At 38.5% G+C, this 26,660-nt stretch overlaps 1 protein-coding gene across 1 annotated transcript in view; it reads left to right on the top strand.

Annotated features, from left to right (window-relative positions):
* The window catches only part of LOC110564562 (solute carrier organic anion transporter family member 1A5-like), a 43,949-nt gene extending 39,979 nt beyond the window's left edge, over window positions 1–3,970 (top strand). The window contains exons 12-14 of the mRNA XM_060384413.1: window positions 829–893; window positions 2,328–2,445; window positions 3,228–3,970. Of these exons, the coding sequence (XP_060240396.1) occupies window positions 829–893; window positions 2,328–2,445; window positions 3,228–3,447 (403 nt within the window). The 3' untranslated portion in view covers window positions 3,448–3,970. The remainder of the gene's footprint in view (window positions 1–828; window positions 894–2,327; window positions 2,446–3,227) is intronic.
* Window positions 3,971–26,660: the final 22,690 nt, after the last annotated feature.

Below are 26,660 nucleotides of genomic sequence, written 5' to 3'. Positions count from 1 at the left end.
AAGGGTTGGTGAAGATTCTTTCCCAATCTGTAGGCAGTCGTTTTATTTTGATGATGGTGTCTCTTGCTTTACAGAAACTTTTCAGTTTCATGAGGTCCCATTTATTGATTGTTGCTCTTAGAGCCTGTGCTGTTGGTGTTCTGTTCAGGAAGTTGTCTCCTGTGCCAATGAGTTCTAGGCTGTTCCCCACTTTTTTTTCCAACTGATTTAGAGTATCTGGTTTCATGTTGAGGTCCTTGATCCACTTCGACTTTAGTTTTGTGCAGGGTGATAAATATGGATCTATTTTCATTTTTCTGCATGTAGACATCCAGTTGGTCCACCACCATTTGTTGAAGATGCTGTCTTTTTCAAAGTCATTTTCTTAATGTCATAGCCTACATGAAAGGTTCTCTTTTGGTTTATCTGTGGGAATGCCTTTACCATATCTTGAATTGCTTTTTTTTTTTTTATCAACATGACAAAATGCTGGGCAAACAACATAAAAGAAGAAAGATTTGTTTGGTTTGTTGTTTCAGAATTTTGGGTCTATGATGGTGGGTATGGCATGGTGGTTGATATAGTAACCAGGAAACTATTCATCTAGGTTAGCAGACAGTGTCTGACTGTTAATGGGCTCAGCTCTGCTTCAGATATGTGGAGGTCAGAGGCCAACTTTCAGAATTCCTTCTTCTGTGTGGGCATAACAGAGGTAGAACTGTACTATTCCCACATCAGAATGAAAATTTTAATAATTAGAATCATGAACTACCACTGTCATTGGAAGGATGCTAGGACATATATGTATGTACTTTTATGTATGTATGTATGTATGCATGTATTTTCCAGGTGTATCAAGTCTGAAGAGAAGTCACTTGGAATTGGATTACATGCATTTTGCACAAGAGTATTTGGTATGATGAATTTCCCCAACATATCAGACCAATATTAAGTGCTCAGTAAATTAATTAATTTTTTTTTTCTGAATAAGGAAACAGAAACTATCTTGTCAACCCCAAACACAACTCTCTCCTTAAAGGCTATAAGGGTTTATTCTGGAATCTAACATGAGTGATCATGACATAGGCACACAGATTGAAGTCATACAAATATCATGTTCCAATATGAAGTCAGTTTTGTGATGTTTATAGTTAGAGAACAAAGGAATCCATGAACAAGGCACTTCTCAAATATATCTGTGGGAATGTCATGTAGGATAGTTACAACAAAGCAGGGAAATTTCTGCTGTAGGCTCAGATGCTATCTGATGGCATTCTTAGTGCTTGGGTGGAGTCTAGTGACCTCTTAAGTCAATAACATCACCAAAGCTTCATTTGAGATTTACATGGATATATGGTTGGAAGCAGGAATGAGGCAATGAATGATCAATAAGAGAGTTAAAGCCAATTTGCCTTTGGATCTGCATTATCCCTACTGCCCACATCCAGGAAGTTCCAATGACCTTGTAGCATCTTTAACATAGGTGTGCTCTGCCCACTTTTTGTTGAGCTTCAATGTACAAGCACTTATGTTTGGTAATGGCTACTTGTAATAGTCTGAGAATGAAGTAACTGTATAGTTGAAAATGTTTCCCCTTATCTTCAAAGATCTTACCTCAAATTAATTACACCTTTTATATTTTAGCATATTCAAGCATAAACTCAATAGGAAATAGTTTTTGTTAACTAGATGTATAGAAAACCAGCACAAGACATTTTAGAAAATACACGAGGTTCATGGTTATGAACTTAAAGAATATATTTTTAGCATCTTCTACATAGTTTGCATTTGTTGTGATCTAGAAACTTTGCATCCACTGATAATTCTAAAAGTAAGTTTAGAGTCTTTGATTCATAGTTTGTTCTATTTTTATAATAATTTTTATTTTTTATAGTAATCACAGGTTATTTACTTTATATCCCAGCCATAGCCCCATCCTTCATTCCCTCCCAATCCCACCATCCCTCCCTCATCTCCTCCCTGCCCCTTTCCAAGTCCACTGATAGGGGAGGACCTACTTCCCTTCCATCTGACCCTAGTTTATCAGGTCTCTTCAGGACTGGGTGCAATGTCCTCTTCTGTGGCCTAGCAAGGGGGGAGGGGGTGTCGAAGAGCCTGCCATTGAGTTCATGTCAGAAATAGTTCCTGTTCCCCTTACTAGGGAACACACTTGGATACTCAGCTACCATGGGCTATATCCGAGGAGGGGTTCTAGGTTATTTCCATAGATGGTCCACGGTTGGAGAAACAGTCTCATAAAAGAGAAATTGAAATACTTCAAAATAAAATACACATCTTTTTTCTTTCTTCCTGTTAATGAGCTGTTTTTCTTTCTCTTTTCATTGCAGCTGGCATCCCAGCACCTATTTACTTTGGCGCTTTGATAGACAGAACATGTTTACATTGGGGAACTCTGAAATGTGGTGAGCCAGGGGCATGCAGGATGTATGATACAAATAACTTCAGGTAAAGATAACTTTTGAAATCTACTCTTGTGCATAAAATGTCCCCATTAATATTTAACATGCTCTTAATTGATAAGATTATATTTGGCTTCATTTTCAGAAAGCACATGACTGCTATAACTTCCCTATTTATATATTTTAATATTTTCTCATAATTTCTAAAGTGCTTAATTCATTTAAGTGTGAATGGGTTTCCTAATCAACCCTTCAGAATAATTTAGAAAGCAGGTGTCTGCATAGAGGCCCTGGAGCAGGATGGGAGAGCTGCACCTTGATCTGAGCTAGCATGGCAGAGCACTGGAGGAAAACAAGACAGCAAGATTCAGATATCAGGGATGAGGGTACTGTAAATGGGAACAAAACCTCTCATTTCCTACCAACCCATATCTATGGATAGAGAGGAAGGACCCCTCCCTTCAAAGGGGGTAGGGATGATAGAGCGTGGTGCTCACATTCATGGTGGAAGATCATCATCAGCTAAAACTTTCTGAAAAAATTCTCATTGACACACCCAGAGATGTATTTCTATATGATCCCAAATCCACTCAGACTGACAATTGAAATAAGCCATCATCAAATGAAGAAAATACATTGAAACTTTTATGGTGAAAAAAAATTTGACATCTTAACAAAAAGAATTAATATATTAGCAAAACAGATTATATAAAGGAAAAATAATCACTGGATTTTTTTTTTTCAAAGAATAAAGAATCTGTAAGAATATACAAAATTAGCTTTCACTAGACATGATAAGATTTAATACAGATCAGCTCTTTTCAACAGGCGCATTTACCTTGGGGTGCCTGCAGCACTAAGAGGATCAAGCTATCTTCCTGCATTCTTCATTCTAATGCTTTTGAGGAAGCTCCAACTCCCTGGGGGAATTGACTCTTCAGAAACTGAACCTGCAGAGACAAAGTTCACAGAGAAGGAGAGCAAATGCATGGATGTAAAACAAAGTCCTAAGGTTGAGAATGATGGCGAACTGAAAACTAAGCTATAGTGAGTGTTCTAATGGTCTATATAAGCCCATGAACAGAATGCACATTATACATGTTTTGAATCATGACAGGTACTATAGAAAATCTTATCTTTAAGGACCTCAAAAATTATTTTTTACTCATGATAAAAATATTTTCTACAGGGCAGAGCCTTTCAGAGGCCCTCTGTGGCAGGCTCCTAACTTGTTCCCTGTTTTCTCCTTCTTCTGATGTCCATCCTCTTTGCCTTTCTGGATGGGGATTGAGCATTTTCGCCAGAGTCCTCCCTCTTGATTAGTTTCTTTAGGTGTACAGATTTTAGTAGGTTTAGCCTATATTATGTGTCTATATGAGTGAGTATATACCATGTGTGTCTTTCTGATTCTGGGATAGCTCGCTCAGGATGATCTTCTCTAGTTCACACCATTTTCCTGCAAATTTCATGATTTCCTTGTTTTTTTTATTGCTGAGTAGTATTCCATTGTGTAGATATACCACAATTTCTGTATCCATTCCTCAGTTGAGGGGCATCTGGGTTGTTTCCAAGTTCTGGCTATTACAAATAAAGCTGCTACAAACATGGTTGAGCAAATGTCCTTATTGTGTACTTGAGCCTCATTTGCATATATGTCTAGGAGAGGTATAGCTGAATCTTGTGGAAGCGCTATTCCTAGTTGTCTGAGAAAGTGCCAGATTGATTTCCAGAGTGGTTGTACAAGTTTACATTCCTACCAGCAGTGGAGGAGGGTTCCCCTTTCTCCACAATCTCTCCAGCATGTGTTGTCACTTGAGTTTTTGATCTTGGCCATTCTGATGGGCATAAGGTGAAATCTCAGTCATTTTGATTTGCATTTCCCTGGTGGCTAAAGACGCTGAGCATTTTTTTAAGTGTTTCTCTGCCATTCAATATTTCTCTATCAAGAAGTCTCTGTTTAGTTCTGTTTCTCATTTTTTAATTGGATTACTTGATTTGTTGCTTTTCAACTTCTTTAGTTCTTTATATATACTAGATATTAGCCCTCTGTCAGATATAGGGTTGGTGAAGATTCTTTCCCAATCTGTAGGCAGTTGTTTTATGTTTTTTTAAAGCAGATGCTGAGACTTATGGCCAACTGTTGGGCAGAGTGCAGGGAATATTATGAAAGAAGTGGGAAATAGTAAGATCTGGAGAGGACAGGAGCTCCACAAGGAGAGCAATAGAACCAAAAAATCTGGGCACAGGGGTCTTTCCTGAGACTGATACTCCAACCAAGTACCATGCATGGAGATAACCTAGAACCCCTGCACAAATGTAGCCCATAGCAGTTCAGTGTCCTAGAGGGTTCTCTAGTAATGGGAACAGGGACTGCCTCTGACATGAACTGATTGGCCTGCTCGTTGATCGCCTCACCCTGAGGGGGAAGTAGCCTTACCAGGCCACAGAGGAAGACAATGCAGCCACTCCTCATGAGACCTAATAGATTAGGATCAGAAGAAAGGTAAAGAAGACCTTCCCTATCAGTTGACATGCATGGAAAAGAGGGGGGAAGAGAGGGATTGGGGGAGGAAAAGGGAGGGAGCTACAGGGGGGATACAAAGTGAATAAAGTGTAATTAATAAAACATTAAAAATAATGTTTAAAATTAAAAATAAATAAAATGTAAAAAAATATTTTCTGATAGAATCCTCAGAACGTTGGGCTAACACTTAAGAATTTCCCAGACAAGACTTCTATGGTAACTCCCACACTGAACTGTAAAGCTGCCTTCATTATCAGATGGCATCTTCTCTTTAAACTCAATCAAGGGAAATTTGTGTTTCCTATCGATGTTTCAATAGCTTAAGACTTTTCTATCCTTGAAACACTATTTAACTTAATTGAATTTATATTTTGATGTTGGAGATGTTTAGAGCAGAAAACAGGCATTGTGACTGTGCCACACTGAAATAATTTTTCTTTCTATGAGCAAGATCTCTGTACACATCTATATCTAGGAGTTGTTAACTATCATTTTTTCTATTCTAGACATGATGCTTCCAAGATTAAACTTCCTATTAATGTGTCTTCTCTTGTCTTTCATTATTATTGTCTTTCATTATTATTGTCATTCATTATTGTCTTTCATTCTTTTCTTTCTTTCATTATTTGTGTCAGAGGTTTGTTTAGAGCACTGACAAATTTAATGGCAAAGATTATTGGAGCTTTTTTCCTAGTGCTTCAAAACTGGTCATGAAACCCTTAAATCAAATATTTGAGAGAGTCAGTCTTTCAAAGGCTCTTTGTAGAAATGGAGTTATATCTCTAGGGTACAATGCTTTTCTAATACATGGGGGGGGGTCAGCCGTGGGTTTAACCACAAAGTACTATAATATGCTGATAAAATGAGATTAGATTAGAATCAATCAAGACTGGCTGCAGCATCAGATGTTCTCAGCAGACTATTTTCTCAAAGTCAGAAGGCCTATTTTTAGCTCATTGTTCATTTGATTTATGCATCTTCAGAGTACATGATCAAAATCATCTTAGAGTAAAACACTTAAAGAATGGCCAGCTAGATGGCTCACTGGAAGGTGTGGCATAGCCATTTTTATTGGAAATGGTGAGAGTCCTGAAGCCAGCACAGCTGCTTGTCACAGTTCTAGCAAAGCTGAGTGGATTGCTCTTATTGCTGTCCTTCTATCTCTAAATTTGCATTTTGTTATTTGCATACTGCAGTCTTGGGGACTGTCTGCATTATGATTCTTTCCTGAGAAGAAATACATCTGAGTCTTTTTTAAGAAAAAATCTAAAATTAACTTTATCTAGCCACTATTTGGAAATCTTCCTTGTGTTCTGGAGCTCATTAAGCACTGATAAGCACTTAACTAGATGAAGCATTTCTCCAAGAAACTTCTTGGGGTATCTGCCCCTGGGCTAACTCAAGCAGCATATTGGTGCAGAGTAAACAGAGACAATTGACAAGCTCTGACTGGCCAGGAGAATTGGTTACAGATTCAAGGACTTTTTTATTATTATTATTATTATAAGTGTAGAGTTATTTGAAATTTTTGTTTAAACATAATGGGTCATGCAGAGCACAGCCCTGGAAGAATAAAACTCAGTAAATAAGACAGATTGACTAAAATAAACTTTTCCTACTTTCTAGCATAAATGATGAAACACGTAGTAAAAGAAGTTAGGTTAGTATTTGTTATTCATAAAAAGACTAGTTCAGATATTTGCTGTTTGTTTGGAATATTTTCAAACTATAAACACTGCAAGCCTAGTATCAGGCTGTCATATAATGTATGCATTTGCTTTGGAGAAAACAGTCTTTAGCTTCCTTAAATTGTAGTTATAGGGCTAATAATAATAATAACAATAATAATAATAATAATAATAATAATAATAATAATAATAAAATCTGCTCTGCTTTTATTTTCTAAAAGTGACTGAACTTTTAATTCTGGATATGAAATGACAAATCAAACAAATAATCTGTACCTTTTGGATAATCATTAATCTATCTTTATTCTCTGAGACCTATACAAATAATAAAAAAAAAAGTGATCTGATTGCTAGCATGTCAGAGCTGTGAGATTTCCCCTGGCATCATACCTTACTCCCTCCTTCCACTCTCAAACTCTTTACTTTGTAGGCTTCCCTGTCGGCAACTACCCTCTCACCCCCTACTGGGGAAGGCCCCTGGCAAAGGGGTGTTTGCCAAGCAATCCTGCCAAGGTGGGTTTGAAGCCTGTGATCAATGCAGTGGAAGGAGAGGACCAAGTCTTGCAAGTTGCCCTCTACCCCTGTACTTTGGTATACCTGACTTATCCCCAAATAAACAAATAATCAAATGAATAAATAAAAATATTTAGAAACCTTTAAAGACTGACTTTTGCATTTATTAAATTCAAAGTATACATTAAAAACAAAATGAAGCTGTGGTTGTTTGAATGAGAAATGTCCTTTTTAGACTCAGGCATTTGGATATATGGTTTTCTGTTGATAACACTACTAGGGAACAATTAGGAGGTATATCTTTGATGGAGAAAGTGTATCACTGGGCTGTTTTGAGAGTTAAAAGCCTCACCCTACTTCCATTTCACTCTCTGTTTTGTGCTTTGGTTGAGCATGTAAAATCTCAGCTTTCTGCTCCAGTTGCCATTCCTGCTGATTTCTGTAATGCCTCCTTGCTATAAGGGTCTTCAGTCCCTCTGAAATCAAAGGGAAAATAAATGTTTTTATAGGTTGTGGTGTTTTATCACTGCAGTGAAAAGTAACTAATAAAGAAATCATCTTAGTTTGTGGATGACAAAGAATGAAGAGACTTTAAGGAACATCAAGCTTTTTGTTGTTTTTAAGCTTTGGCTCAAAATAGCAGCATGGATAGATCCATTCCCTTCTGTTCTTCATTGTTCTCCTCTTTGGAATGAAAGTCAATAATATAACAATAGCATAAATCACTAAATACTGGAAGGATAAAGAAAGAAAAAGTGTGACAGGGGAGGTCAATATACTATGGTTGTTTGCACATGGTAAATATCCACAAGCTAGAGCAGAGTAAAGACAGGTACACTCAAGAGATCGTTGTGTGAGCCAGAATGTTCAAGAGAGAGTTGACAGCTTTCTGTTACCTGAACCAACACACTTCTAAGAAGGAAAAACTTATTTTGCCCATGCTTCCAGAGGTCTTAGGCCATGATCACTTGGCCCCTATGCTTTGGGCTTGTGTCTATGTAGCACTTTGGGGAAGAAACTGTATGCATAAGGTTAATACAAATGCTGATTTCTTTACTTCCATATCTGGTTGAAATTTTTGTTTTGAGAATCTCCTCTCTCAATGCTGTGTAAACACTGCTCCCTAATTGTCCCCTGATATGCCAATAAAGCATCTAACAGCCAATCACTGAACAGGAGAGAGAATAGGGATGGACTTCCTGCCAGACAGGGGAGGAGGAATTAGGGGATTCATAGGCAGAGAGGTTCAAGAGACATCAGAAGAGGAGTTGGAGCAAGAGAGCTACAAAGTGCAAGTATCTCTGGGATTTTGACAAAAGGAAGGCAGATTAGTGTTGTAGGCAGTGATCAATATTTACTATTGATATATCTTCTGGTAATGCTGCTGTTAGTCCTATCAGCTGTATAACCAAATCATCACACAGAGACTGAGTTTATTTAAGTTACCCTAGAACACAATGCTGGGCAATAGTTACCCCATCCTAAACCTCCTAACATTTAGATTTCCCACATTATACTTGCTTTTAGTGAAATCTTAGGTCTGGTTCATGCTCCATGTCCTCCAAGATCTCTCCTCCAGCTCTCTCTCCTAGCCCTCCTCTCAGATCTTCTCCTCCCACCCATTTCCTGCCCTCTGGCTTCTCAACATTGTGTCTAGTTGCTTTATTTTGTCCTGTTTACACAAGAGTTGAGACAGGATGCTTAGAATGAGTATCACAATGCAATATCTGGATTGAAACCAGTGTGTGTGTGTGTGTGTGTGTGTGTGTGTGTGTGTGTGTGTGTGTTGGGGGGAGAAATCAGCATTTGAACAAACAAGGGTAAGGTGTATACATTTCAAAAGAACATTATACCAACAGATTAGTTTAGGAAGTTAAGAATAGAGCAACAACTTCTCAGTTACTGTGTTGTGAAGCTTATTAAACAAGTACAATAGAGTCTCAATTATTTTAATGTGAGCCAGGGTAAGACAGAAACTGAGAAACAAACACTATTTTATAAAAATAACTTTAATATTTTGGTGTACCAAGTAGGACAAAACTTACTCTAATCTAGCAAGAATTTACATTGAATCTAAATGTAGACAGTACAGTTTCTTAGTTCTGATCCTTAAGGAGAAAAACAAACAGATTTTCAGGCAGGAGCTCAGGACCCCCTGGTGCACCCCCCCCAAAAAAAAAAGACTGGAAAAAAAAGCCAGAGGCAGATATTTTAAGGAGCCTTTGCTGAGGGGGAAAAAAAGTGACATTTTTAACACAAGCAAGCTACTCAAGGCCAAACTTTCCTAGCCAAGGCAGGAATCTAAATCTCTTTGAGAAGGGGCTCTTGCTGGCCTGACTCCTGCAGGTCAGAGGAGCAAACACTTGTGGACCCAATAACTTCCCAGAGTGGGAAAGACTTCAGGATCCCTGGAGGGAGACAGAAAGACTCTCTGAAAACAGGAGCCAGAGACACACTGAGAAGCCTCAAGCGTCTGAACTGAAAAGGTTTAGAAAGGGAGCTGGCTCTAAAAAAGTAAAGTTGTTAGGGAAAGGTTTTGAGATTAAAGGAGATTATTTTTCTAAATTGAAAATGGAGGAAGACACAGTGACACAGTGCTTCTTGATTCTACCTGAGTTTGTTTCTTTTAGCATATAAATAACTTTTACAGTGACAATTTCAGTTTTATATATACTCTTTTGCATATTCTCTTTGGAAGAAATCAGAATAAAAGAGACTGGGAGAAAAAAGAGACTGAGAAATTAAAGGCTATAGAACAGAGGTCGGAGGAATCTTTGACTCAAAATAGGGAACCTTAAGAGAAATCCAATCTGGAACTTACAATAACATCAAAAGGGTTAGTTCGAGGTGTGAAGAATTCACAAAGGCTTGAAGAAATTACATGGCAGCCCAATGGGATACTATGTAAAAATGCTTTATCTATAGGCCAACATGTTCATATTAGATATTACTTGTGTATGGTAAAGGTTCAATTACTGGATGTTCTATATGCTAAAGTAGAAATATAGATTCTGTTTGGTGATGCCTTCGAACAAGGACATACAGTGGCTTGTGTGCTCCATTTTTTCAGAGTTTGCAGAACTGACATATGTAAACCATGTCATAGGTTCATATTCAGAATTCCAATGGGATTTTGCCTTAAATTATGGAAAGCATGATTCTAAGGTTACACATTTGTTAGAGATAGTGACTGTCTTGGAGATACCTTTGCAAATTGGAGCTGATGGTGCTTCAGCATGTATATCCATTGAAATACAACAATTTTTTAGACATTACGACATGAAACCTGTCATAGATATAACTTATAATCATATAAGTCAAACAATTATGAAAAGATCTAGGTAATTTTTAAAAGTTGGTCATAAGACAGAAGGGGAATATAATATTTGGGGCCTTCTGGCACCTTGCTGCCCCCAGAATTCTTGGCAATAGTGCATTCCTAGCTGACCTGGCGCTTTCGATAAAGGTTATCTTCCTGAAACACCTTAAATCCTCCTCCCCCCTCTGGGATTCCCGAGTAACTCTTCTGAGGAACTTTCTAAACAATCATTATGAACACACCTTGTGACTCATTTGTTGGGTCGTCCTGTGATCCACCATTATTAGCACATCTTGTGATTCCTTGGTGGGTCATCCTGTGATTCCTAGTTACTTAGAACACTGCCAAAGGCAATTACATTCCTTCCGCCCTGCCTATAAAGTTGTATGAAAAATTTTAATAAACTGAGACCTTGATCAGAGAAACTGTTTTGGTCTTCATTTCTCATGTCTCTTGTCCCACCCTATTCTCACTCCCTCTCTTAGGGTCTTGTTCAACTGACCTATGAGCCAGGTCAGATTATGTAATGATTTATTGATTTATTGATTTTTTTAAATGAGACAAGTAGCACACCTGCTAATATACACTGGATTTTGGAAAGGATTGCTGAACTAGATCAGTGTAGAAAGGTCCTGATTCCAAAATGGAAGACAGGAAATGTGTTGTGTTTGGGAGGAGAATATGCTCTTGTCTGAACAGAAAACAAAAATGTTATGCATTCCATCCAAACAGATGGAAATGAAATATGACAAGGGGAGGCCTCCTGACAATATTGGCTACAGAGAGAAGGAAAAAATCAAGAAAATAAAACAGGACAGGTAACATAATTTGCTAATTTGTTCATATGAGAACAGCTCTAAGACTGACTGAGACATGAAAATATCTCCAGCCAGGACATCAGCTATGCATGGCCAATGAATCTGTGGTTACAATATCCCCAGCACTTTTCATGCCATTTTAAAAAATGGCATAGATAAAAATTTATTTTACACTTTGGTTATACAGTACAAACTAACTTACATAGAAAAACAAATGCTTTACTTTTTGTAACAGAGAACAGAGAATCATCTCTAACTGAACTGTGCTCAGTGCACAGCCCGTACACATACTAATACAAAAATGTATAATACATTTGAAAGTTTATATATTTTGCAGAGCAAGAGCACCAGATACCAAAAAAGACAAGACAGATCTCCTGGGTGATTTAAACAGATAGATGGCCTCGATCAATAACTGTTTCCTCAAAAATCTACATCCAGGACAATTTCAAAACTGCTGGTTAAACTGTCCAGCATCACAGACTGTTGTAGTCAGGACTTCAGTTAACCTCTGAACTTTCTCAGCATTCAGAGACTGGAAAGCAAAAGTTACAGCTAGCTTTCTTAAGACTGGATAATATCCTAATTTTCTTGATCCCCCAATAATAAACAACTACATCCCAAATCAGCATTAAGCAATTTAAGAAAACTATGCCCCATTCCCAAGAGTGGTTGGATGGTTTTTGGTTATTCTATGGGTAGATAGATGTTTGTTACTGTTAGTATTTAGGCAGCCTGCTCCTGGGTTGCCCAGCAACCTATGATGTCATCATGTATCACCTGCCAGGTAGCCACACCTGGCAGGCATGGTTAAGTTTCTCCTTAAAAGGTTCAACCCACCACTTTGTCACTCTCTTGCCCTCTCCTCTCTTGCCCTCTCCCCTTTCTCTGTTGGGCTCTCAGTCTGTGAGAGACTGGACTTTAAAAAAAAGCCAAGAAGCTGAGTTCCGCTGCTCAGATGCTGTTAACTCCAAAAAGGCTGCCACATGGACACACTTAAGTTGTTTATAAAAGATATAAAACAAACAGCTGACTGGTACCAATTCTGTTGGATATAGTTTTTATCTGTTACTCTCAAAATGTTGCTGTATTAGATTTGCTGATATGTTACTTTTCTGAGTTTCCTTTTGTGTACCAAAAATTTATATGAGTTTATAAAAATCAAAAGGTCATAAGACCTAGATCTGGCATAGCTCAAATGGATCCAAGAAGAGTTTTTCCCTGGTGTTGGGATTCCTCACTTTTTCCATTTAACAGACAAATCTTAACTTCTGTCTCTAGTCTGAATTTGTCTCAGCAGATTTTCACCTGGTTGACTCTGGGCTGCAAACTGAAATCTGGACTTGTTGGAAGCTGACATGACTGCTCCCTGTCTCTTCAATTGGATCAACTAACCAGAGACTGTTAAGGACTGCCTCATTGACCAGCCTTTGACTGGCTCCTAGTAATCTTTACCCATGTACTCTCCCCAACTTTTGACCAGCATTTCAGCCTCTTTTAAACTGAGATTTCAACAATCCATCATCAGCATGAAGAAATTCCAGAAGACGGATCATCGGCCCGTTGTCCCATTCTACAGGCTGAAATGTTGAGTCAAAAAAAAATTTTTTTTTCTTAAGATAAAATTCTCACTCTGCAGCTGCTTCATGATTGAAGCAGTTACAAGGAGAAGGGGGAAATGAAAGGATTAGACTAACTTTGTAACCTATATGTCTTCTAAAGCCTATAGTTTTGAGTTTTAGGTCCAGGTTAAGCTAAAGCCTCTTAGTACCTTTCCAGAGAGTGAAGGAATGTGACCCTATCTGTGAGGACAGATATAAAAAAAGGGCAAGCAAGCAATGACCTTCACTCAGCAAAAGAAGGACCAGACCCTTGTCCTTGAGATAGTGTTTCTTAGCAACAAACCTAGACTTCTTCTGAGTAGCTTTTGACCTCCAGCCAAGAGCCCGAAGCCCTAATCTTCAAGGATGAGCTAACCACTCCCACCTTAAAGTGCAGCTGCATCCACACTTGGCAGGACTGGCCAAGCTTGAGCACCTAAGACTAACCAATTATCTTACTTTATAGCTTCCTCATCCAATCCTAAATTGCCAAAACTAAAACTTCAAATCTCCCACAATTTTTCTTTTAAAAACCTAAAGGCCTTTGTCTCCCGGTGCCACTCTTTGCTGACCAGCAAGGGTGACCCCGTTGTACAATGGTTAATAAACCTCTTGGTTTTGCAACGAGTCTTGGTCTGGGGGAGTTTCTGGGAAGGGCGCGATTGAACTCCTGAGCTGTGAGACCCCAGGTCTTACAGGGCCACCCCCTCAATTCTCCCTCTCATGTCTCACTCTCTTCTTTTCTCTTTCTTCATCTCCACCTAATAAACTTCTTTCATATAAAATATGCTGTGTGCATCATCATTTTATTTGGTCCTAACACTTGCATCCCATATACTTTAGTACTTTAAAAATTCTCTCCTATGCCCAAGAAACACATATTTTAAAATAATGCCGCTTCTAAGAATTGTCCATAGACTATTTAATTTGTTGGTGTCTTAGTCAGGGTTTTATTGTTGTGAAGAAACACCATGACCACTATAAATCTTATAGAAGAAACATTTAATTGGTGCTGACTTAGAGGTTTAGCCTGTTGTTGTTCTGCCCAGTTAATGAACCCCGAAAGACCAGGAATAAACAGTCTCTCCTGTAAATACATGAGGTTCTTTTTATTACAAATTACAAGCTGCATCTTGGGCCCACCCCCCCCCCCCCCGCCACCGAATTGGTGGGAGCCAAAAGCCCCGTACTCAGGTTAGTTGGGCGATTTAAAGATTCTGGTCCCTCCTAGCATGCCCAAGGCAGGGGCGATTCCTGCCTGGCAAGCATCTATTGGTTAAAATGCTACATTTTGAATTGATTGGCTATAGGAAGGGACTTGGTGTCCCTCCCTAGGGGGATGGGCCAGTTTCCTAGCAACTGTATCTCTAGTGCGTGGGGAAAGAATGCAGTAAACCGGTTCTTTCCGTCAGGGCATTCCTGGACTTCTCCACCCAACTAGTTCAGGCCTTAAATATTAATATTAGCTGGTTTTTAATATTTTGGTCTCTCATTGTCATTATGAGGGGAAGCATGGAGGCATGCAAGCAGACATGGTGCTAGGAAATTAGCCAGAATTCTCCATCTGGATCCACAGGCAGAAGAAAGAGAGAGCCCCTGGGCCTGACTTGAGCACTCAAAAACTCAAAGCCCACTTGGGTGATACACTTCCTTCCACAAGGCCATGCCTTCTCCAAAAAGGCTGTACCTCCTAATAGTGCCACTCCCTCTGAGACTATAGGGTCCCTTTTTATTCAAACCACCACAATTGCCTAGAAAGTCCATGAATTAAAATCAAACGAGGTAAAGAATAAGTATTATTATGCAGTTCCTGACCCCAGGGGAAGAGACCATAGACTCAATAGGAGTACAGTTAAAAGATTTACTGATTATTGCTAACAGGACAATAATCTCTGAGTCAAATTTGAGATTGCTGTGAGAAACTGGCTCAGGAAGGATTTTTTTAAGGCTAAAATCACAAGAAGACTTTTAGTATCTGCACAAGCAAGCCAAGAGCTGTTTTTCTCTGCCAAGATTGGGTAGTCAAGGCAACTTGAATGTCTGCATAAGCAGGTTATGGAAGACAAAAAGTCATAATAAATAAATGGTTATAGGTGTACATTTCTGGGTGTCAGGATTACTGGGAATTTATCTGTCTGGGAATGGTGTCAGAGATAAATAGAGGGTAAATAGAGGGTACCAAGACAGATGTCTAGCATAAAATAGAGTTGTTTCTTGTTTGTTTGTTTGTTTTGTTTTTTAGACATCACATTCACACTGGCTGTAGATCACATGAATCAAATAATTCATTCAATTTATGTAGGGCTAATGGTTTATATCTCAGTTGTGTTGAATACATATATTTATAGGCAAGTGGCTTCTTTGATATAGGAAAGCTATTTTCCTTTGGATCTCATATTCCAGCCTTTGTTAACAATAAGGTGTGACATACTCTTTTTTATAGCTGCTTTAGAGATGAAATTGGGATGTGGTTGTCATGGCCCAGGAAGGCTGGAGTGTCTGTCAAAGACCAGGAGAAGGCAGAGCACATCTAGTTTCCCTTCCAGGGTCTGTTTAAACATGTGGAAACATCAAAGTACAGGTAGCTTTGGAGCAGTCCAGAATGTTGGTCTGAAGCAGCGGCTTAAGTTGGCACAAATTTTTGTCAGAAATGTCGTTTTCATCAGCTTTAAGCAAGTCCAGGTTGTTAATTTTAAGGACCTCCTTAAGATGGCAATTTTGGATAATCTGATGTGTTTAGTTGTTTGGAAATCTGCTGGAGACAGACACAGACTATGGACAGAAGATAAAATTGAGAAAATTATGGGGAAATCTTTAATGTTGGAGTATATTGGAAAGTTACATGCCTATGGTCCTTGTAATTGGGGTGGTGGAAGAAGTTTCAAAACAAGGGGGAAGATAGAGGGCACCCTCAGGAATAAGGAATAGGCTGGGAAATTTAGGCTGTTGACTGAAATTACAAGAACACTTATCTGGAGTCTGTTTGATCTGTAATAGGTGGCATATAGGCTTTTGTAGTAAGACCTAATGGTTATTTGGATTTCCTCATTTGGTGTTGTTATGTCCCCCTTTTCTTTTCTGATTTTACTGATTTGGATAGATTCTCTCTGCCTTTAAGTAGTTTGGCTAAGGGCTTGTCTATCTTGTTGATTTTCTCAAAGAACCAGGTTTTGGTCTCATTGATTCTTTGAATTTTTTCTTTGTTTCTAATTCATTGATTTTCAGCTCTGAGTTTGATTATTTTCAATTGTCTACTCCTCTTGGGTGTGTCTGCTTTTTTTTTAATTTTTTTAGGGCTTTTAGGTGTGCCATTAATTTACTTGTATGAGATGTCTCCCAACTTCTTTCTGGAGGCAAAGTGCTATGAACGTTTCTCTTAGCACTGCTTTCATTGTGTCCCATAAGTTTGGGTAAGTTCTGCCTTCATTTTCATTGAATTTTAAGAAATCTCTAATTTATTTTTTCATTTCTTCCCTGACCAAGCTGTCATTGAGTAGAGAATTATTTAGTTTCTTTGTGTATGTAGGCTTTTTGTTATTTCTGCTGTTGTTGAGGTCTAGTTTTAGACCATGATGGTCTGATAGAATACGGGAATTATTTTGATCTTCTTGTATCTGCTGAGGCTTGCTTTATGCCCGACAGGTCAATTTTTGAGACAGTTTCATGAGATACTGAAAAGAATGTATGCACTTTTGAGTGTGGGTGAAAAGTTCTGTAGACATCTATTAGGTCCATTTGATTTAGGACCTCTGTAAGTGTCATTATTTCTCTATTTAGCTACTGTCTAGATGATCTGTCCCTTGGTGAGAGTGGAATTTTGAAGTCTCCCTCTATTTAGGTGTTGTGACCGATGTATGATTTAAGCTTTAATAATGTTTTATTTACAAATGTAGTTGGTCTTGTATTTGGGCATAGATGTTCAGAATTGTGATGTCCTCCTGGTGGATTTTTTCCATTGATGAAAATGAAGTTCTCCTCCTCATCTTTTTTGATTAATTTTGTTTGAAAGTCTATTTTATTAGATATTAGGATAGTTATTCCAGCTTATTTTCTGGGTCCATTTGCTTGAAAAAACATTTTCTAGCCCTTTACTCTGAGGTAGTGTTTATCTTTGTTGCAGAGATGTGTTTCTTGGATGCAGCAGAATGTTGGATCCTGTGTCCCCAACCATTCTGTTAGTCTGTGTCTTTTTATTGGAGAGTTGAGTCCATTGATGTTGATAGATAATAGTAACCAATGAATGTTATTCCCTTTTATTGTGGAGTTGGTGGTTATTACTGTGTTTCAGTGCTTGTTTTCTTTTAATTTTTGGTTGTGAAGTTATCTATATCCAGTGTTTTCTTGGATATAGTTTTCGTTGGATTGGAGTTTTCCTTCTAGTATTGTCTGTAGGGCTGGGTTGCTGTGTAGATATTGTTTAAGTTTAGTTTTCTCATGGAATTTGTTTTCTCCATCTATGTTGATTGAAAGCTTTGCTGGGTAGAGTAGTCTGGGTTGGCATCTGTGGTCCCTTAGAGTCTTCATGACATCTGCCCAGGCCCTTCTGGCTTCCAGAGGTTCTGTTGAGAAGTCTGGCATGATTTTGAGAGATCTACCTTTATATGCTACTTGGCCCTTTCTCTTGCTGCTTGTAATATTTTTTTCTTTGTTCTGTATTTTAGTGTTTTGACTAATATGTGATGTGAGGAGTTTCTTTTCTGGTCTAGTCTATTTGGTGTTCTGTAGGGCCTCTTGTATGTTTATGGGCATCTCTTTAAGTTTGGAAAATTTTCTTCTATGATTTTCTAGAAAATATTTTCCAGACCTTGGAGACTGGAATCATCTCTTTCATCTATTCCTATTATTCTCAGATTTCATCTTTTCATGGTGTCCTTGATTTCTTGGATGTTTTGTATTTGGAACTTTTCTGATTTTACTTTTTCTTTAAGAGATGTATCATTTTCTGCAAGTGCATCTTCAGCACCTGAGATTCTCTCTTCCATCTCTTCTATTGGTGATATTGGTGATACTATTGGTATTCTATTGGTGATACTTACCTTTGTGGTTCCTGATCTTTTCTCTAAGTTCTCCAGCTCAAAGGTTTTTCTCTGTTTGTGTTTTCTTTATTTATTCTAATTCTGTTTTCATGTCTTGCACCATTTCCTTCATTTGTTTGAATGTGGATTCCCGTCTTTCTATGATGGCCTCTATTTTGTTGTTGTTGTTGTTGTTCATTTCCTCTCTATATGCTACTAATTGTACCTCTGCTTGTGCCTCTACTTGTTTGGCTGAATTTGCCTGTATTTCTTTGAGAGCTTTGTTCATTTTCTTTTTATTTGCCTCCATCTGTGTGGTGATTTCTTTGAGAGATTTGTTGGTTTCCTCTGTATGTGCCTCTAATCCTGGATAAGCATAGCTTTAAAATAATTTTCTTGTGTTTCTGATGAAGTAGAATATCCATTGAGTTTGGGGGTTGCTGGGGAAGCGATGATATCCTGACTTTTATTTGATGTGTTCTTATGCCAACCTCAAGCCATCTGCTTATACATAACGTTTGCTGTTTATTCCTAGAGTCTGTACTTCAGACTGGATCCGTCTTTCTCTGGTGTCTGGAGTATTCTTCAGGAAAATGAGAGAGGTCCACTGGTTTGAGAGTGGGTGTTGGTGTTTGAGCTGTGCTAAGGAAGGTTGCAGGCGCAGGTGCACATGCCCCTTCTAGAGCCTGAGACAAATTACAGTCAGTTGCTATGAAGCTGCCCCATATCCTCACACCTGAGATTAAAATGAGGTCATATTCTCATAATATTTCCATGCTGTTTATAGAAAAGAAAAATTCCAAAATTCTCACTACAATGACAGTAGCAAATAAATTTACCATTTGTTGTAAGATTTTTTTTTTCCTAAGGCTGTGTTAAACAACATCTGGTGCCTTCCACATTTTGTATCACAGCTTTCTCATTGTTGCATAGGTAGACCCCATTCCCTTTCTTAATTTTGAGCCTATATACCATACTTTCCCCAGAAAACTTTGAGATCTCATTTAATTAGGGCCTGATTTCATATAGCATACTTGGAGGAGTGATTGGATACTTATGTGAAAGTCTAATGACCTTGCCTATCTTGTTTTTAAAGGAATATTAACTTTTATTAAATACAGCTCTAATTATTTTAAGCAGGCCTATCTAGAATTTTACTGAAGTATTTTAAAGAGGTTTATTTTATAGCCAGCTTGTATATATCTGCAGATATACACAAGGTTGGAGGCATACAACTTAAAAAGCTTAATTAAATTTTTTTCTTATAAAGTTATCAAGTTGCAGAATAATATAAATATCAAATACCTTTAGGCTATTAAACAGAAATGTATAAAAACCAGACATCTACAGAGAATCAGAAAGTGTCGACATCAGGCTGTTGTTTTTTAATAGATGTTTAATTATATTCAATAAGCTTATGAATTGTAAGTTATGAAAAGTTTATATTTTTGTCATTGAAAGCACATAATGTTTTTTCTTGGACTGTTTTGTTTTATTTCCTTTTCTTTTCATCCTAGAGTAGTGGTTCTCAACATCCCTAATGCTGTAACTGTTTAATACAGTTCTTCATGTTGTAGTGACCCCCAATCACAAAATTTTATTTTTATTGCTACTTCATAATTGTGATGTTGCTACTATTATGAATTTTAATGTAAATATCTGACATTCAGGGTATTTAATATGAGATTCCTGTTGCTATAGTCTTGCTCTGGTGGGTTCTAGGACCCTAAGGATAGAGATATAGTGTCAGTGCAATGAAGAACATGACCACCAGCTTTCTGTTCAGAAAATGGCCCTGAAAAGCACAAGCCTCTCCATATTTATTTCATTTCAAAGTCACAAAGCATACACTTTCATTTTTGCTTTTCTAAATATGTTCCAAGAAACTAGATAATTATTCTCAGAAAGTTTCTTCACAAGTTTCTCTTTCATATACTTTATTTTCCATATGCAGATATTTTGCCTCATGGCCTCATAGTTTAAGCACATCTGTATGGTCTGTATACTGTATCTTAAACACCTAATTTCTCTTTCATAAATCTGTTCCTACAATGTCTACATTTCTGTTCTGCATAGCCATAGCTAAGATAAATTTATTCTGTTGTCACAAGAGTTATTTAACTCTTGTCCAACCCTTCCTGTTTTCTGACTGCCTGAGGATTTGGTACCTACATGGAAGAGTTTCTTGTTTCTGAACTAATGTCTACATTTTATGTGTGCTCATTAACTTCTCTGATTCATTCTTAGAAGGGCTAGTTTTTTTGAGTTACAGAATACTTTGTGTTTTTCTGAGAATAATTATGTGCTTCAAGAGACACTATGATCTCTATTTTGTCTTTCTTAAAATTCTTCTGAGTTTTGAGTTGCTTCAGGAATCATCATCTCAATTCTGTGATGTATTGCTAATAAATCCACCTCAGAATTATTAAGAGATTTCTATTATGTCATTGTTGTACTTGTTACAGACAAAGTGAAAGAAAAGGCTACCAAGAGTATACATAGTGTTTTGCTAGAAGAAAGGAATCACCTTGTGGTCAATCCAGAAAAAAAAGCAGAGGCTGCAGATTCTGTCATACCAGTCCTTACCAGGCATACAGGAAGTTCTCCTTGGGGACTTCCCACAAAGATAGCAATCCACAAAGCAGTCAGAAGCCATTCTCTAAGCAGAGCCATGGTTTTTAACACCTGTGAAAGAGTTATTCAACCCTCACAGTCATTGCAACCCCTAGGTTGAGAACCAGTGTTCCAGGGTCAGGTGGCTTTCTAGAGCTAGCTATTTTTTAATTTATTCATTTATTAAATCTTTTTACAACCTAATCCCCTTTCTCCTCTCCTCCAAGTCCCACCCTCATCCACCCCTCCCTTGACTTCCTCCTCTCCTTCTCAGAGAAGAAGGTGGCTATCAATCCACCCTGCTACCTCAAGTTGCAGCAGCAGCAGCAGCAGCAGCATAACTAAGCACATCTGCCACTGAGGCCTGACAAGGCAGCCCAGCTAGGGGAAAGGGATCCAGTGGCAGGCAATAGATTCAGAGACAGCCCCTGCTCTCATTGTTAGAAGACCTGTAAGATGACCAAGCTACACATCTGCTACATATGTGTAGTGGGTCTCAGTCTAGTCCATGCATGCTGTCTGGTTGATAGTTCAATTTCTGTGAGCCCCCATTAGCCCAGGTTATTTTACTCTGCAGTTCTCCTAATGGTATCCTTGACCTTTCCAGCAATCCTTCCCCCAAGTCTTCCATAGACCTTCTCACTTGGCCTATTGTTTGGCCGTGGGTCTCTGCATCTGTTTCCATCAGCTGATGGATGAAGCCTCTCAGAAGACAGTTATGCTACAGTGTGAGCTTTTTAATAAAGTAGAGCAGAATAAAACAGTACATCAATATTATCCACGCCCAAAAGATACCTCAATATGTACAAAACTAAATTCAGTGATAACAGGGATAGACCAGAGCGAACAGAGAACAAAGAACACTTAGAGATAAATTCTGGGAGTGTGCTAGCTGAGCATCAGCAGAAGGAACGGGATTACGTGCTCTCTAGGGCTGTGCACTGGGGGTGCCTGCATCACTCCAGATGTGGGCATGGAGTGGGTGTGGCCACATCAGAGCTCCATGGTCAGTGACAGAGACTAGCTGGAAGATAGAGCAAGCAGGAATAAAAGGCATAATTTAGAAGCACAGTACGGGAAAATGATTTCAAATAGTAGGGATTAGAGAAGTGTCTTGTGTATCTATGAGACTCGAGCCAATGACAGGGACAGAGACAGAGTAAAATCCAGTTGGGGGCCAGCATAGAGGGAGCTGGTAGCAGTCTGCCTTATAGAAACTTTTAAAATGTTGCAGCATGCAGCTCAGAGGCAAATTGGTTGTGCTTAGTCTGATTCTCATAACTGCATCAAAATTTGAAAAGACAAATTCAACAGGCAACAGAGAATAGTGGGAAAAGACAGTACAACAACATGATCAGAGAAGACCAGATGAATTCAGACATGTGATAGCTACCTCCATGTACACCAAAAGCAGGACAGTAAAGTATCCCTTTTCTCCCCAAGACTGTGTTAAAGATTCTGTCTGGCTGTTATGCCACAAAAGCCAGGGACAAACACCAAAATGTTTCAAAGTATAGGCGTAGGGGCTGTCTCTGACTTTGTAGCCAATGTTAGGTCCCTTTCCTTTAGCTGGGCTGCCTTGTTACTCCCCTATGGAAGAAGATGTGCTTATTCCTGCTATGATTTGAGGTGCCAGGGTGGGTTGGTGCCCCTTGGGGGCCTCCCCTTCTCTGGGATGAGGGAGAATGGGAAATAGGAGGAGGAGGTGTAGGGGTGGGACTAGAAGGAGAGGAGGGAAGGGGATGAGATTGAGCTATAAAATGATTAAAGAAATAAATAGATAAATAGATAGATAAATAAATAGGAAAAATTTATTTTATGGTTGGGTCAAACTTGCAGTCTCTTTGGAACTAGGAGAGAGAAGTGGCTCTAATTAAAATAAGGGGAGCATTTTTATAAGCAGGCTCATGCCTGAGGTAGATAATAAGTGATTACAAAAGTGGATTTTTTTTTCAGTTAGTAATTTAGTTACATGTTGTGGTTTTATGGCCAGCCACTTTTCAGAACCTGTCATGAAGCATTTTTTGACCAACTCATTTTCAGAACACACCATGAAACAATGAAACAGTTTATGATGAGTAAGTCATAAGATTATAGAGAAAGAACAAATCAAAAGTTTACTGTTAGCTTGGGACCGGATTAGAGAAAAAGAACATGGAGAACAATATAGAAATAAATAAATTTCTAACATTATGTTTAACTAGGAAAAGGAAGAAAAAATATGAAGTCAGCTGGCCCTTAACACTGACATCCTCTTTGTGTCTCCAACTTTTTAGACTATCAAACAAAGCAGAACTACTCACCAGTTGGTCTGGTTTTCAGAAGCACATTAGGGAGCAGTCCTTACTTTTGGCTTGCTTTCAATTTCCAGATCTGGGTGGTACAGTTTGGGCTCCCCTGGAGTCTGTCAAATCCCCGTTGGCCTTGCTCCCTCTGGGGCTTATTTCCTACTAGCAACCTTTTAATTTGTGAAAGCCATTGTCGTGGGCCAAACAATATATTTTGTATGTTTCTTGAGATTATGCAGTGAACATATGAGGAGAAAGATGACATGAGGAGTTCTGCAATATACAACACTGAAGATATTGTGTAGAGTGAGGTGACTCAGGCACAGGAAGACACCTACTGAGTAAGCACATGTGAATGCATCTTGTGCAGTCACATCTGTAAATCAAATGGTGTTCTCCATAGAATGGGCTTGGACAAATATCTGGTTACTAACCAATAGGCAGAGGGTAAATATGTTCTCAAGATTGCTGGTCATCAGTTTGCCCACAGTACATTTTTCCATGCTAAAACTTTTGTTGTGAGAACAGATCTCACATTGAATATTCTTACTATAGCAGACTGTAGAGAAACATCAATAAAGACACATAATGTTAAGTGGTTAAAAGATCATCTAAAATTAACGATGCAGTCACAGGACAAATGAATTGAATACTGTTCTACCACTCTTTGCTCCATGGAAGCCCTTGGAATGAGTATGTAGACCTCTGCTTTTCAAAAATTTCAATGTTAGGGATAGGCTAACTCTGACAACTGAAGTTTTTTATGCCAAGGGTATTGAACCATGTTTTCACCCACTGGTACGAGTAATGGTGATATGAGCAATATCTCAATTTATTTACTTATGAATTTACTTTTGTTTGATTCTAGCTACATCAACCAGGCTGGCCTTGACCTTTCTGTGTAGTCCAGGCAGATGTCCAACTTGTAATTGTCCCACTTTTCTCAAGTGTTGGGCTTACAAGTATGTACCACCATACCTGGATTTTTACCTCTATTTAAGGCATTTTATTTACTTCCACAGTTGATTCTTGGAATATCTCATGTTTTTGTTTGTCAGCCTTCTGCTTGTATAAATGTACCCGAAATAAATCAACTTAAAGACAGGAAAGACATTTAGGCTCACAGTTTTGAAGGATTCAGCTAAGGGTCATTTGGCCCTGTTCTTTTGGATATTGTGGAAACACATTTTTGTTCTGTATTCATCTCAATATTATTGTCTGTTCTTTAAAGCCATGGTATATGTGAAAATCACATTAAAATAGGCTTAATGCTTCAAAGAATTTTGGCAATATTACCAAACACCAAATACAGAGGAATTTTAATCCAGCATCATGGCTACTATGGCAAGGGATTACATTCAAAGACCAGGTCTGTGTGATCCAGCTAAAATACAGACACACCCTTAATATAAACCTTTAATCCTTTTGGCTGTATGACTGGAATATAGACATGACACACTTTTAATCCCTTTGGCTGAAATACACACATACCTTTAATACCAAACAATGATGTCTAATTGAGGGACAGAGAAAGTGATGAATCAGAGAATGATTTGACAAAATGAGTCAGGGATAGGATATGCCCACCTCTCACAAAAGCAGTCGGGAAAGAGAAGCAACTTAAGAGCAGCACCAAGAGAATCGAAGCAGACTACAGTGCAGAAATACAGTAGAGTTTGCATAGTCAGGTTCACTTTGGTTGAGTTCAGTGCAGTTGGTTTGGTACAGTTCAGTTTGTGGAGTTCAGAGGCAGTTTTTCCAAGCAGAGCAATTCAGTGAGAAGCTGAGAGAAGCAAGTTTGAATTAGTTAGTTTGAGAGGAATTTTGAGCCAAAACAGATGAATTGAACCAGCCAGCCAGAGTTTAGGAAGAACTGGAAAAGGTGAGCTTATTCAGCAGTATATTTTGGAGGCTGAAAACATTCTAGGCCTAGGTTAACAGTCAGAGGATGGAAGCTGAACCTTCAAGGTTTGGGCTGGCAGAAGATTAGATTCTATGAAAAATAGAGGGTTCTAAGCCTAGGCCTAGGGATAGTTAAATAGAAACACTCTGGGCTCAGCCCAAGCTTGAGTATGGCTCTCATCTCATTCCCACATCTCAGGAAATAAATAAATAATTTACGACCAGATGTTAAATTTTAAATAAATGTGACTTTTTCTAAAATACAGCTAGGATTAGAAGTTGGTCTATGAACCTGAAAACTAATAGATTTAAGATAGTAGAGCACATTATCTAGCAATCAGGAGGATTTCTGTTTGATGATGTTCAAGGCACTGATGGGGGCAGAGTTCTTCACAGGTAAGTTGTCGTGCATATACATATATATATATCTATATATATATCTATATATATTTATATATATATAGATATATATATCCCATCACCAAAAAATATTGATGTAAAGAAATGCATTGAAAGACATTTTAAGGATGTCTTGTTAGTAAGTACAAGATAAATGATTATGAGAAAACACTAAAATAAACTGACAGTAATTCTGTGAATTATTCTATTTTAGAGTGATGTTCACTGCATAAGATGTGGGCACCACAAGACCTTTGGTAGGTGTGTTGAGCTGATCTTCGTATCTCCTGGAAAAATAGCACCAGATACTAGTGGGCAGATGAGTCATATGGTTGAATTGCTCATCATCATTCAATTGTTCTGCTTATTAGAAACTTTACATGGTTTCAGTTACTTCTATCATGAGAAATCCAATTGTCCATTATAGCCAGTTCTGAGAACACCCTGTGAAACTAGGTAATTCAGCAGATGACAAAAGTCATTTTTTGATGATTCCTCCTCTTAGTCACAGCCAGTGATGTAGAAATGTCTGCACACTGACATAGACCTTCACCCAAGGAATAACACAAAAGAGAAAGTATAGAGATGATGGTGATAATTCTAATGAGAGAGACTTAAATCCCATTCCTTTTCAAAGATGAATTTAATTCTTTGTGCTGACAATGAGTGGCTAAATTTGGTCTCCTAAGACTATATGGCACAAAGTTGATTTAGGCACAAATTCTCATTATGTTATTTAAATTAGATTTACAGATTTAGTCTTAGGAGGTTTTTTCTTTTGTTTGTTTTTTTCCCCTAAGACAGGGTTTCTCTATGTAGCCTTGGCTGTCCTGGACTCGCTTTGCAGACCAGGCTGGCCTTGAACTCAAAAAGATCTGTTTGCTTCTACCTCCCTAACTGCTGGGATTAAAGTTATGAGCCACCAAGCCCAGCTTCTCAGGAGTCTTTTAAATAGATGGAGAATTATAGTGTTTTTAAAATTTTATTCGTTTATTAAAATTTATTCCCAACTGTAGCCCTTCCCTCATGCCTCCCAATCCCGCCTTCCCTCCCTCATTTCCTTCCATGCCCCGTCCCTAGTCCACTGATAGCAGAGGTTCTCCTCCCCTTCCATCTGACCCTAGCCTATCAGGTCATATCAGGACTGGCTGCATTGTCTTCCTCTGTGGCCTCTCCCCCCCACTCAGGGGGAGGTGATCAAAGAGCCTGCTACTAAGTTCATGTCAGAGACAACCCATGCTCCCCTTACTAGGAAACCCACTTGGATACTGAGATGCCATGGGCTACATCTGTGCAGGGGCTCTAGGTTATCTCTATGAACAATCCTTGGTTGGAGTATCAGTGTCAGAAAAGACCTCTGAGCCCAGATTTTTTGGTTCTGCTGCTCTCCTTGTGGAGCTCTTGTCCCCTCCATGTCTTACTATCTCTCCTTCTTTCATAAGGTTCCCTACACTCTGCCCAAAGATTGACTATGTGTCTCAGCATGTGCTTTAATACCCTGCTGGGTAGAGTCTTTCAGAGGTCACCCTCTTCTGATGTCTATCCCATTTGCCTTTCTGAATGAGGATTGATCATCTTACC

Source organism: Meriones unguiculatus, chromosome 5 (assembly GCF_030254825.1).
Source record: "Meriones unguiculatus strain TT.TT164.6M chromosome 5, Bangor_MerUng_6.1, whole genome shotgun sequence".
NCBI classification, from domain to species: Eukaryota; Metazoa; Chordata; class Mammalia; order Rodentia; family Muridae; genus Meriones; species Meriones unguiculatus.
This window is presented reverse-complemented; position numbering and strand designations above follow the sequence as displayed.